Source organism: Vidua macroura, chromosome 1 (assembly GCF_024509145.1).
Source record: "Vidua macroura isolate BioBank_ID:100142 chromosome 1, ASM2450914v1, whole genome shotgun sequence".
Taxonomy (NCBI): domain Eukaryota; kingdom Metazoa; phylum Chordata; class Aves; order Passeriformes; family Viduidae; genus Vidua; species Vidua macroura.
The window spans coordinates 31,623,113-31,635,816 of NC_071571.1; the positions used below are offsets into that span (position 1 = coordinate 31,623,113).

General features: G+C 41.0%; 1 protein-coding gene across 1 annotated transcript in view; it reads right to left on the bottom strand.

Moving 5' to 3' along the window:
- Positions 1–1,467: 1,467 nt before the first annotated feature.
- Positions 1,468–12,704, bottom strand: part of RAPGEF5 (Rap guanine nucleotide exchange factor 5) — a 155,573-nt gene continuing 144,336 nt past the window's right edge. Inside the window, exons 25-26 of the mRNA XM_053990492.1 lie at positions 8,568–8,622; positions 1,468–5,195 (exon numbers count right to left, since the gene is read on the bottom strand). Coding sequence (XP_053846467.1) covers positions 5,077–5,195; positions 8,568–8,622 — 174 coding nt within the window. The 3' untranslated portion in view covers positions 1,468–5,076. The remainder of the gene's footprint in view (positions 5,196–8,567; positions 8,623–12,704) is intronic.

The window sequence follows — 12,704 nt, forward strand, 5'->3', positions numbered from 1 at the left end:
GTGTTTTTTTCCTCCTGAGAAGAGGAAATCATCCCTACCTGGGTTAGAGCAGTTGTCCCCATGCGGGTCAGTGCTGCTCTGCACAGAGGGCTGTGCTGGCCCCAAGCAAACTGCCCCCACCTGCTGCCTTTGGGGTCACACAGCTCCTGTAGGAATGGCTCTTCACAGACCCTCTGATTACTTCAGTTAACATTCACAGAGTCCCTTAAGCAGCTTAAATTGCAGGCCTTCACCAGTCAAGCTCTTTTTGTTGGAGAGAGATAGAAGAGCCCTCATTTGAACAGTTTAGCAAGATGGTCTCAAGGGGCCATATCTGCAGCCCATCAGCATCTTCTCACCGCTCTTCCAGCACAACTGGAGCTGTAAGGCAGCTGTCCTCAGCTCCACACCCTGCCATTTGCAAATCATCTAAAAGATATCATCACTCTTCTTGTGAAAGTCTCCCAGCAAGGACAGTGGAGGGAAGGAAAGCCCTTTCTGCAAAGTTAGCTGCTTGCATGCAGCCACGTGTGGCTTAATTACTGCAACAGGTTTGGAGGTTCTCTCCCAGTCTTCTGGGCTACACCATGGGGAGCAGTGATATCCAATGAAGGGACAGTGATAAACCACTAACCACTAAGACCATAAATTCTTCAGACTGTGCAACTGGATCTGGAAAAGTATGTCTGTCTGTAATGTATCTTTAAACATCAGTATGGAGTAGTGTCAACAATTCAGGCTTATTTTAAATATTAAGGTCAGAATTCACCCTATCTGTATACCAACAGCACAAACACTTTCAAGGTCAGGCTTAAGATTACATAAGGTGCAGACACTCATAGTCTTAAGTATTAATTAATTATTGCCTATTTGTAAAGCAATCTGAACAGACATCATGTTGTAAGTACCAAGTGTTATTTCTGCCTGAAATAGCCAGGTTTGGCTTGCTGGTTCCCGAGGTTTCCAAGTGGAAAGGAAGGAAGGACAGGGCAAGCCTCAGCTGCTTTAGAGTGCACTTGCAGCCCATCCTGAGCTCTGCCTTCCTGCTGCAGACCAGCCCAGAGGAAGGAGAGGAAACAGCAGCATCAGGGATGACTGATGACAGGGGAAAGCATTTGCTGTCCTCAGTAAGAGGATCAAGTGCCAATAAGTAGACTCCAGAGGATATGAAGATAGATTTACTCCTCCCCTCTCCCACAGGGACTTCTCATGGTGGCTCGAGGCCTCTCTTTGGCTGTGCTGTGATGACAGGGTACAGCTGGGGCCCCATTAACATCATTCCTCCTTTGAAACATTGGTACCAGCAAGGACCACTGGCCAGAGACAGATGAGCAGCTCTGAAAGGGGTCAGGCTGCCGAGCCTCTGTGCGAGTCTGCATCCATCTCACAAATGCATTGAGGGTCTGTGGAACTGAAGGACTGGAAGTAAAATATTCCACATAGGAACAATAAGTATGTATGGCAGGCATAAAGGCACAGAGTCCAGACTTCATTAAGGTAGGTTTTATATTTTGAAAAGCAATATTAAAAAACACTGGAAAATGCAAGATAAACATAACAGTTGCTTCTACAAGTTTTAACCTTGTATTGCTTGGCCATTTTGACATATAAATTATTGCTTACTAGCGCTCATAAATACACGACACAATAATATGTACAGAGGCAAACAAGCATGAAATATGCAAAGGAAAACATTGGCAACATTGATTCTGGTAAATCAGATTATTTCATACATACCAGTTCTCATGATGGTGGATAACTACTAGCTGTAGTCCCTGAGAAGTTAGGTAAATACCTTGATTTGGGGGTTTCTATTTTATTACTTTTAATGCAAGCTGACACTGTTATGGCACTCAAGAGAGAACAGGCAGGTGTTCTTACCTCAGCTCATTGACTTCATCCCAGTGTTTAACAGTGTATAAGATGATAATAAATAGGCTATGCAAATAAATATTACTCTGCTAAAATGTTTAGTATTTACATCTTTCTTTGTAATTTTACAGCAGCACAGGTCTTATTTCTGATAATACCCTTTCTTTTGCCACTGCTATGCAAATGAAATTTATTGCTATTCAAGACGATGTTGGAATCAAAAAGCTCTGTTAGAGAAACATCTAAATTTGTTGCCACAAAATCCTACATCAAAGAGGTTAAAGTGACACAGCTCTTTCCTTTCTTCTGTCTTACTCCTCTTAGGTACTAAAAAAAAAGAGTATGCAGAGTATTTAACCCCAGATGTGATTGTGATAAATGGAATTTACAAGATTTATAGATTTTATACTACATAACCTAATTGCACTATTGAAGGATGTAAAAAAACCACACAATATCACCAGTGCTGGACTCTGGGAGAGGCTGTATAGTATTGCCCTTCCCTAATACAGGGTTTACTTCTAGTTCTTCTCCTAACTCCCACATCTTCAAACTGCTTGCCAGTCTGCAGAAAAGCTCTGCAATTCCTACCTGTGGAATGACGACATATAAGGGCCTTTTTACAATTAGGCATATTAGCTATAGGTTTGGGCTATTTACTTTTCCTTTACAGTAAGAATTCTAAGGCCCAGTTCTCAACATTAAATTGATGCAGCCGTGTTGGATCCTCATACCTGAAACTTAAATCCAAGTTATATAGGCCACTCTAAAAACTAGTTTGCAAAGTTGTGACTAGTTGTCTAATTAGTCACAGCACAGATAACAAGGTTAATGCTGGCTATGTGCCTTCAGACTGATTTTATGCCAGCCGCAAGTGGTAGACAACACCTGATTTAATGTGAAATTACAGAGGTGCAGAAAGCCAACACCTCTGCTGGCTCAAAGCCTATTGGTATGAGTTAACCCATCCCTTTACTTCATTTTGAGTTGGCAGAGTGAGGTGTGTTCCAGGTAGGTCTGTCAGGCTTTCAAATCAAACCCTGGGCACAGAGTCATGTTTCTTTTTTTTTTTTCCTTCTTTCATTTCCTTGTCTTTTATTCTTCCCCAATACAGCTGCTGCTTCATCCATGGTAGCTACCAAAAGTATCACAGAGCCAAATGCAGTGAACTGACAAACAGCCCCACCTTCTTACCCTGAATACCTCTGAATGCTCCCTCTCCCACAGATTTCCAGAACAACTTTGTGGACTAGAGTGTTACACCACACAAGCTGAAGCATGCAGGCTGGTCTACATACAGGTTCCTAAAAATAATGCCACAGTAGGAAAAAAATAACTCACAAGAGGGAGCTCAAAACCCAGGAAAGCATCCAGGTAATGGAGCTATGTTGGGAATTCTAAGTGTTGTAGCCCTAGGAAGAACTGCAAAAACACAAGCAACAAATTGTATCTGGTTTTTGTTCTTACACTGCAAAAAGGAGCCCACCACAGCTAGTATATTCGTTTGAACAGTTTTGGTCTGTTTGCACAAAAGAGTTATTTACAATATGTGCAGTCACATCTACAGAAGAACATAGGAAATTTTTACTCCATGGCCAGCAAGAGTTTATTTTTTTTTTCTTTTTACTAGGTAAAAAGAATTTTTTTTTCATAAAAAAAATCATATAGTATTTGATAATAACAAAGTACAAGCAAATACATTTCTGAAACATCTGTTTCCTTTACAATAGATCTATACAATATTTCACAGATGGGAAAACTGAAAGCATTCTACAGATTCCCCCACAGACTACTTGTTAAAGCTGCTTTTTTTTTTTAATCCCTTTAGACCAGAGATAACACAATTATGAAGAGCATGCTACTTCAGTATTCCCACACTTTAGTAAAGGAGCATTTTCTTGGAAGTCTTCCTCATGTGGAAAACATACAACAGAGATGGGCAAGCAATGCAATGTATCCTCCTTGCTCTGTAAAAGGACCATCACTGTGAGTCAGTGCACAAACACATGCCAAGAGCACCCTCTGCAAATCGCCTGTGGCATTCACTGGATCATCTCAGGGCAACTTCTTAGCACTGGAAACCAGGTGATGGTGGCGCTCAAGATGCAGGTCAGCTGTAGACATTACTTTAGAAATGCTGCCTCAGCACAGACCCAGATGCAGTACTTTTAACTACATGAGAATTGTCATGGGGAGGGCTGTGAAAGGGACAAAAGCAGTAAAGGGACCCTGATGCTGGGAGCATGGTGTGTATGCAGGTAATTACACCAGTACCCTGTAAGGGGCACCTTTCTGCTCTTTAAAAACTAGAAGCATGTGCAAGTTAGGTGAAGTTTTACTTCCTGAAATAGTATTTCCAGTGAGGGGAATTAGAAATGTAGATGGATCTAGGCATTTGCCTCTGAATAGAGACCAGAGGCATCCAATCCAATCCAAGCAGAAAACAAAGTTCCTGCTATAATAATTTATAACACATTAACTGCAGGAGCCAGTGCTAACTCTGAGATAACTGAAAAGGAAGAAAACAACATGTTTTCAGTATACAAATGATTGTGTCCATAAATTGCAACAGAAGTGGATTGGCTCTTACAGTGTATTTTATAAAGCATATTCTTAAAGGAGCCATAACAGAGTGAATTGTTTACTGCTGACCTCCACATCACAACACACTCTTGAGTTTCATCTGGTTGCACTGCCTTGTTATATTCCTCTTCTAGGTTGCTCACACATTTCAAATACTATGCTTCAGTGGACTCATGGGAGCTGCACAGATTGCACATTATTTTTGGCAGCAATACTTTGGCAGCCTTGAATTAGTGAGGTACATACTGTGGTGAACTGGGAATCAACCCCCTTGCGGCATGTTGCTTGCTGAAATGCTTTGCTGCTGTGACATGATGGTTCCTTTCTTTCTAATACTGGCAGAATCTGCATTGAAAGCTACACTGGACCAAACAATATTTTCACAGAAACCAAGCTCCTGAGCTCAAAGGATACTGCTCCGCTGCCTCAGGTCCCAGGGAGCAGTGGAAACGGCGCCAAGCTTGCCCTGCAACTCTGCAAGCAGCTCCTTTGCTGGCTCTTGCCTGATTTTCCTGCGCATGTTGTGTGAGCTACTGATAAAACTCAGTAAACCGTTCTCATATAGGGAAGCAACATGCTTGGCATAAACATTCACTTAATTCAAAGTGCTGCAGTTACAAGGTGATGCGAAGCTGTGGACGCTCACACTCGCGGCTCTATCCTGTGAGAGAGCTCAAACAGAGCTTGCTGGTTGTCAATGACATGCAGGTGGTGGACATATGGCTTCAGCTCGTGATGCTCTTTCGAAGGAACTTCATTGCCTACAAGACAGGAGAAAGGGGATGGATCAGACAGCTGTGCCTTGCCTGCTGCTTCTTGGTCCTGTGTCACAAAGTCACTGCTGTGCCACCTGCCAGGTGCTAGACAGCCACAGGAAAGGCAGCCAGTAATCCAAAGGACTTGCTGTTTAAGTGCAATGAATGAGGTAACAGCTAGATAAAGAAAAGGGGAGAAGAAAAAAAGAAATAGGCAATTCTAGGCAGCCAGCATGCATAAATGAGGGGGACATGAGGACAGCAAGAAGCTCACTCTTCCCAAGAGGAAGATTTAGTTCTGCTGGCAGTACAGGCAGTCCACCCCTGGTAAGGGTGGTTCAAGGTTTCCTTTGTGCTGCTCTGGCAGCACAATGGGACCTTGAGCAGTGGTGGGCAACCCAGCCTGCAACTTTTTAAAAATTTTAACACAGTCCACAAGACAGCAGGCCCTGGATGATTTTCTTCAGAGCTGGTGAAAGGCGACAGCACAGCATATGGATACAAAAGCTCTTCAAAGCTGCTCTGACAGACCCCTGTGTTTTGATCTGTTAGGCTTTTGATTTCTGATCTAGTAACAGAGACAAAAGTCATGCTGTCATTTCATGGGAGTTTATGCAGCAAGAGGAATTAGATGTGTAACAGGCAAACTGAAGGGTGGCTTGAATAGCAGTTGTTCTGTTACAAGCTTTATGCTCAAAATGGGCTTGTGGGAACTCCCTGCCTGTGAAACCATCCAGCATGGCTGGTACTAGCAGAGACAGAAAAAAGAAAGAAGCCAAGCCCAAGATCCATCAAGACAGGCAGAGAAAGCAACATTGCTGACTCCTGGCAGACGAGCAAAGTTGGAAAGCTCCATTTGTGTCCATGTCCTCAATATTATCATAAACTGAAAAAAAAACCTCTTCAAAATTCCCTGAACCAATCAGCTTAACTCACACACTTCTTCCCTCTCCTTTGTTTCATTATCATCCTTTTCTGCACACTCTCCAGCTAAATGAGCAAGTTTCCAGGAATCACCAATCCCACTTGTTTCTGAAGACTTCTCTGTGATGCTGAGTGGGTAACACAAGATGTGATTGCAGCCAGTTCTGCATGGGGCTGCTAATGGGGCTCCTGGGCAGCTGTTTTAAAGAGCTCTTGCAGAGCAGCCATCTAACTTGAGCAGTGTTGGAGAGAACAGGATAATGTGATAAATTTGTGTCAGGATACAGAGCTGACCTTTTTGTTCTGAGGGAATAGGATCCCAGCAGCTGTGCTGAACATAATGAAAAACATTTGTATTTCTCATTAACACCTCAAATGACAAAAGTTTGAATTATGCTGTTTTCTCAGGCTGCTCTTCCTCACTTTGGAAATGCTATTATTTGTTTTCAGGATTTAGGATAGAAATGTTATTTCCTTTAAACACGCATTTCAGTTTTACTTGGAACCTAACCAGTTTCTAATCCAGAAACACTTTGGCCTGCAAGCTTAATATACATGATACAGTTCATAAACAATAATAATATTCCTTGCTTAGTTTTGTTTGAATTTCTTCCTACAGTGAGATGCTTGCTGCTCCTAGGCCAATCTGGGAATTGATGCAGTAGAAAGATTCACATTCCTGAGAGCAAAATAAGCTCACTAGAAAAGGAAACTGTCCATAAAGTCTCAATAAATATTCAGTGAATTCATTTCATGCCTAAACGAATTTTAGGGAAAAAAAAGTGCCTACAGGGATGTCTGTATAAGCTGCTTTTTAAATGCCAGCTTCACAATAAATCAAGACTGTGCTAAAATAAAATAACAATTGCCTACTTCAAACTACCAGATTATATGATAAATCTCAGATATTAACCTTGGATTTATGCTGCAAGACTTACAAAATCACTTGGAAAAATAAAAAAGGCAAAAATGAGATGAAAGATGTGCAGGGAAAGTGCAAAAAACCCTCATATCACTGAAAGGAAACAATGTTACTTTTCATAATGCCAAATAGGAAACATTTTAGTTTACAGAGGTACGGTTTGGATGAATCAATATTTCCTTCAGCATTTGAATTAAAAGAAGGCACATCTTGTTCCTTCCCCCCACCCCTTCTTCTCTTACATACATTTATATGTATATATAATATATTTATATTTAGAAAAATTACTCAAGAACCATAATACTGAGCAGCCTTTGTTTAAAGGTAATACTGTATATACATATGGTAATCCTATAGAGCAAATGTTTAACAAAACTCTTAAAAGTACCTATTATTCTCCAAGGTACCTGTATTTATAATTAAAATTACGATTATTATTCTTTTTGTTGGAGTCAATGCTGACAGCTGCTGAAAAGTCAATGGAAAAAAGTTATTATTCAACTCTGTTTTCCCCAAGGCTGCAGCACAGTTCTGAACTTCTCTTTGAAAAAGAGGTTTTAGTGGCCTCAATAAATGACATGTTTAGTGGGTTTGGCTTGAAAACTAACTGCTTCCTAAAGTAGTTCTTCTGTCCCCTTCCTGTATTTAACATCTCTGCAGAGAATAAGAACACTGAGAAGGAGAAAAGCAAGGTTTCTCCTCTGTAAGCAGCAGAACAAAGAGATGAAGTTTTCTGGTACGGTCCCTTAGGGTTGGATTCCCTAGTGGCTAATAAGGCGGAAACAACAAAAAAAAAATTAAAAAAAGCAAACAAAAAAAGTCCTCCGTGCAGCTGAGGCACTCGCAATCCTTGCCTCCAGCATAGATCCTCCAGTGTCTAAAGCAGGCACAGCTATATTAGCAGCTTCCCCTAGAAGAGGAAACGACCCCCTCATCTCTTCCTACTCAACCACTTTCAGGAAACCCACAGGATCCTCATACCTTCAAGATTTCTACAGTTTTGTGAAATGTCCTCAAGAAGCCCCGATAAACAAACAATTGCTCTTGGTGAAGAGCTGAGTGAAAAGCTGTGGGGATGAGCACCATCTTTTAGCTGCTGGAAGCCAAGGCAGCTGCGAATTCCTTACCAAAACACCCAGACTGGCAGGAGACTGAACTAACTTGTTTATAGCTGGGAAAGGCAGAAACAGCAGCATACACCAGAGGCCTCCATTACTAAGTGCAGCTGGCACAGATCTTACACAGGGTTTTGAAGATATGGCAATTTTTGCAGGAAAGTAATATACTAAAATTTGGAAGCTGTTCCTAGAAACATTTTGTAAATCAACACTTCCTTCAACTGTGGTTTTTGCTGTGTTGATCTTCCAAAAATGACGCCTTCTCTTGCCCATCAGTTAAATATTTTTGACTACATTCTGTAGTAAACCTGAGCAACTGGAAAGAAAACAGGTGGGAAAAAAACCAAACCAAAAACTCAACAAACCCTCAAGGATGTACAAAGGCAAAATAAGTAGGAAATTTTGTCTACTCACCAAATTGGTTATTTCTGCAATGTCTCAATGACCGAACAGTATCTGCAATCATGTGCTGCAAAGACAAGATAATAAACATCAGTGCAAAGACGTGGGACAGATTCTGTCATTAGAAAAGTCTGGAAAATCTCCTTGCCCTACATTGAACAGCAAAAAGCAACTGTGCTAAGGTAGAAAATAAAGACAGCAGGAGAAACTTTGCTCTTTATCTTAGTGATACCATTTAATGAAACAGAGTTAGTCTAGATGTCTTATTGATATCACACAGATTAAATGAGAACAACTCCCTAAGAACCCATGGAAAGTGAAAAATAACCAAACAATTGCTCATTTTTCTTCCAGCGACTTTTATTAAACTGAAAGCATACAGCAAGGAAGGCCTGTGGACTGGGTGAGTGCTTTGGGGTTCAACCCCAGCTTTAGTGCATTATCTAAGGTACTGTGTAGACTGCAGCCTCTCCTTCTGTCTCCACATCTGTATAATTGGACTGTGAGCCTCTTTGTGGCACAGACTACACCCCTTAGTGTACACTTGTGTAATGCCTACCACACTCACGCACCACTATCAGCCAGGCAGTTCTCTGCAGCCTAACCAGCACAAAAGAAAAGAGCCCGTAGCCCAGATGCTGCAGAGCAAGCACCCTGACATCTCCACATGTAGGTACCAAGTAAAACTGTCCTGTAGTAACAAAAGCTGGTGCTTACAGGGATATTGGATGCTCACTTACATTAAGCGGAGGAAACAAAAGGTTTAAATTCAGTTTCTCATTCAGGCTCAGGTCATCAATTTATACAAAAATTGGGATTATTCACTACAAATCAGTAGAAGGAGCTTATTTTCACTAGATACTACCTATAAAGTTCTTAAACCATTACTTTTAAAAAAATTTACTGTTTCTCACGAAATCTCGTAAGTAACGGAAGCAAATTGCAGCTAGCAGGAATGATCTGAAAGTTCATGCAAACAGCTGATGCTCATTTTACATCTCCCTCAAAAATTATTAGAGGTGGAAAGGCATAACTGTCTTGAGCAGAGTATGTTTAAGACCAGAATGATACCGAAAAGCTCATCTCTCAACATCCTGGGAGTGGCTTACAAGGCTCCTCCACAGAAAAGCTTATCACGCGAGCACATTTAATGGAAACTTCATATTTCTTTCATCAGTAAATCAAAATAATTTTTCTTGTCACCCGCTGTGCTTCATTTGCCATGAAATTACACAATCTCTTGTGCTGATGTCCTTGCACTGATTATAATGAAGTTCTAATGAGATGATCTAGATTTCACAATCAATAATGTGAGTACTGGCAGTACTAAAACTTCCACTAGTGCTGCTAATGTGATGCTTCCCAGCCAACACTCTCTGCATTTGGATTTTAGAAGTCAGAGCGAGCCATACATCACATACTGTAACGCTTTGCTCTCTCTCCTTTCTAGTCAGTCACTGTGAGGGTTCATCCCAAGACTGGCTTCTGTAGGTGATGCTCTGGTAAGGGAAGAACCTTTTTGTGCAACATTTAAAGCAGAATTGCAAATCCTCTGGCTTTAGTATCTTAATTACGAGTTGCTCTCTGGTTTCAATTCTCTGGGACCCAAAAGGAATGCAGAAAGTCAGCACGTGTATCTGCAAAGCAAATGCTATCTCCTGACTGTTTAAGCAGGTGCTTGCATACTTGTTAGTGTGATAAGTAACACACATTTCTTGTGGCTTTTCAGCTACCCGGGATCATTAGCACTCCTTCCACTCAGGACAGCAGAGCCTCAGGCTTGGGGTTGCACAGATATTTGGGGGTGTGGGTTAACCCACAGCTGCACCTACAGTCCTTACAGCTGAAGGCTCTAGGTAAGCAGGTGTTATTGAAAATGATAATGGCCATTGACCTGTAATAGAGTTTGCTGGAGTGTGGCTAAGACATATCATTGCTAAGACATAGCTGAAGGCTGGAGAGAAAAACCTGAAGAAGCCACATTTTATTGAAATAGCTAAGAAAATACCACAGAAATTCCTTTAGATGAGACCATGTAAGGCTATATTTCCATTTATTCCTTCAGATTTAATTGAAGAAGTAGGTATGATGCTAAATATTGATCTAACACTATAATAGACTAGATTTTACCCAAGATGCAGTTAAATAAACCACTGCAACCCCTTCACCTTTGCCAAAGCTAGGTAACATTCCTGAGACAAAAGATCACTTCTTTTTCTTCTCTTTGCAAATTTCTTTCTTTACATTTTGAATTAACTTTGTATCCACTGCTATAATGTCAAATCAAATCCAGTCATGGTAAGATTGCTGAGTTCTAAGAATAGAAAAGAATCAGGGGAATTGTAGGGAGAAAGATCTTTAATAAAAGAAACTAATATAGTTGGAAAAAATAATGGTTCAGACTGACAAGTCCTCCTTCAGGTGAGATGTTTAATGCAGAAATGAAATACTTCCAAATAGTGATCCAAACGGAGACACAAGAAACCATTTTTGCTTTGAAATTCATAAGTGGAAATTCTAGTCATTTATGACAGTGAGTAAGTTCCTTCCCCAAAGCAGTAATCTGCTATGGTAGAATAATTCTTTTCTTCTTTTTCTGCAACAGCAAATTTGCAGGTGAGGTTCAGTGGCTTGATCCAAATCGAGCAGGAGTCAATGTCAATCCTAATTTTCCTCAGCAAAGGCCAGAAAGTGCTCAGCACTTCAGTGTTCAGTACAGAACACCAAGGAGGACATTGCTTTTCTTTATAATTAGAAAAGAAACATGGACTGATGAATATGTTATCACGTGTAATGCATCTTGTGAGTTCATAGCCATTGACTAAATCCAACTGAGCCAGGGTAATACCAGTGTGCAGCCCGAGTTTCCACTACACTGATATTTAAATCTCTCTTAAGCTCCCACTTCCTAAGCTTGCACTATTGCCTGCATTCATATGTACAGGGCTGCATGAGACAGCATGTTTCTGAAAGCTGTGATCTGAATGATAATTTGGAGGAAGTGTCAATCTGAACAGCCCTCACCCCACAACCATCACGTCAGCCTCCCCCCCCTTGCCATTTAAAATGCCCATTATCCATTTGAATGGAAAAGGTGAGATCCTGGCTCACTGAAGTCAATTAGCAAAGCTCCCACTGCCTCTGGAGACACAATGGAGACAGAAAGGAAAGGGATTCTTACCCAGGAAGCCTAGCATGCATTAAGCATTACACAACAAACAAACAAATGAACACAGCCTGCTAAGACTGGACAAGAATTAGATCCTACATATTCACTAAATAAATATATGGGCCAGAGGAAGGATTCTAATAACAATTATGGTGCATCGAGGGCTAGTTTAATTTACATGTTAATTGGATGCACTTCCAAGAGGCAATGAAGAAGAACATGCTAATGAGTTTTATGAAAACACCTAAAGGTCAAACAGTTAATGGACTTGGAACAAGAAAATCTTTCATTACATGCAAATCAGTATTCTTGTAAACTCTGCAACAAGAAAAGGTACAGAAATCAAATAGAAAACACTAATAAAAAGGAGCTCAGGTACAAAAAGTCAGAGTCTATATCTGCTTGCAAGTTGAAAGACAACGTGTATTATGATAGATTGTAAAAATAAGTTCAACATCTGGTTCATGAATAACTCCACGGCTGTGCATTCATTTCCAAACAAGTGTAAACACATGGAGAAAATAGTTGGGCACAGTTCACCAACCACTCTTATACCAGCCATCTGGAATAAGAGTTCCATGGCACACCTGGACAATTGCAAAGAACATTTTGGTTTCTTGGTCAAATACTAAAGGCCAACAAAAAAAAAAAAAATCCAAGCTTCTCTACTCCACCATACAGACTTTGGCTTTTAGTGCCATAGAATCACAGAATAAGCCGAGTTGGAAGGAATCCACAAGGATCATCGAGTCCAGTTCCTGACCTGCACAGCACCATTTCCATGAATCACACCATGTGCCTGAGAGTATTGTCCAAACTCTTCTTGAGCTCTGTCAGGCTTAGTGCTGTGACCACTTCTGTGTGGGAGCCCATTCCAGTGCCCAAGCACCCAAACACCCTCTGGGTGAAGAACCTTTTCCTGATATCCAACCTAAACCTCTCCTGACACAACTTCAGGCCATTCCCTCGAGTCCTGTCAC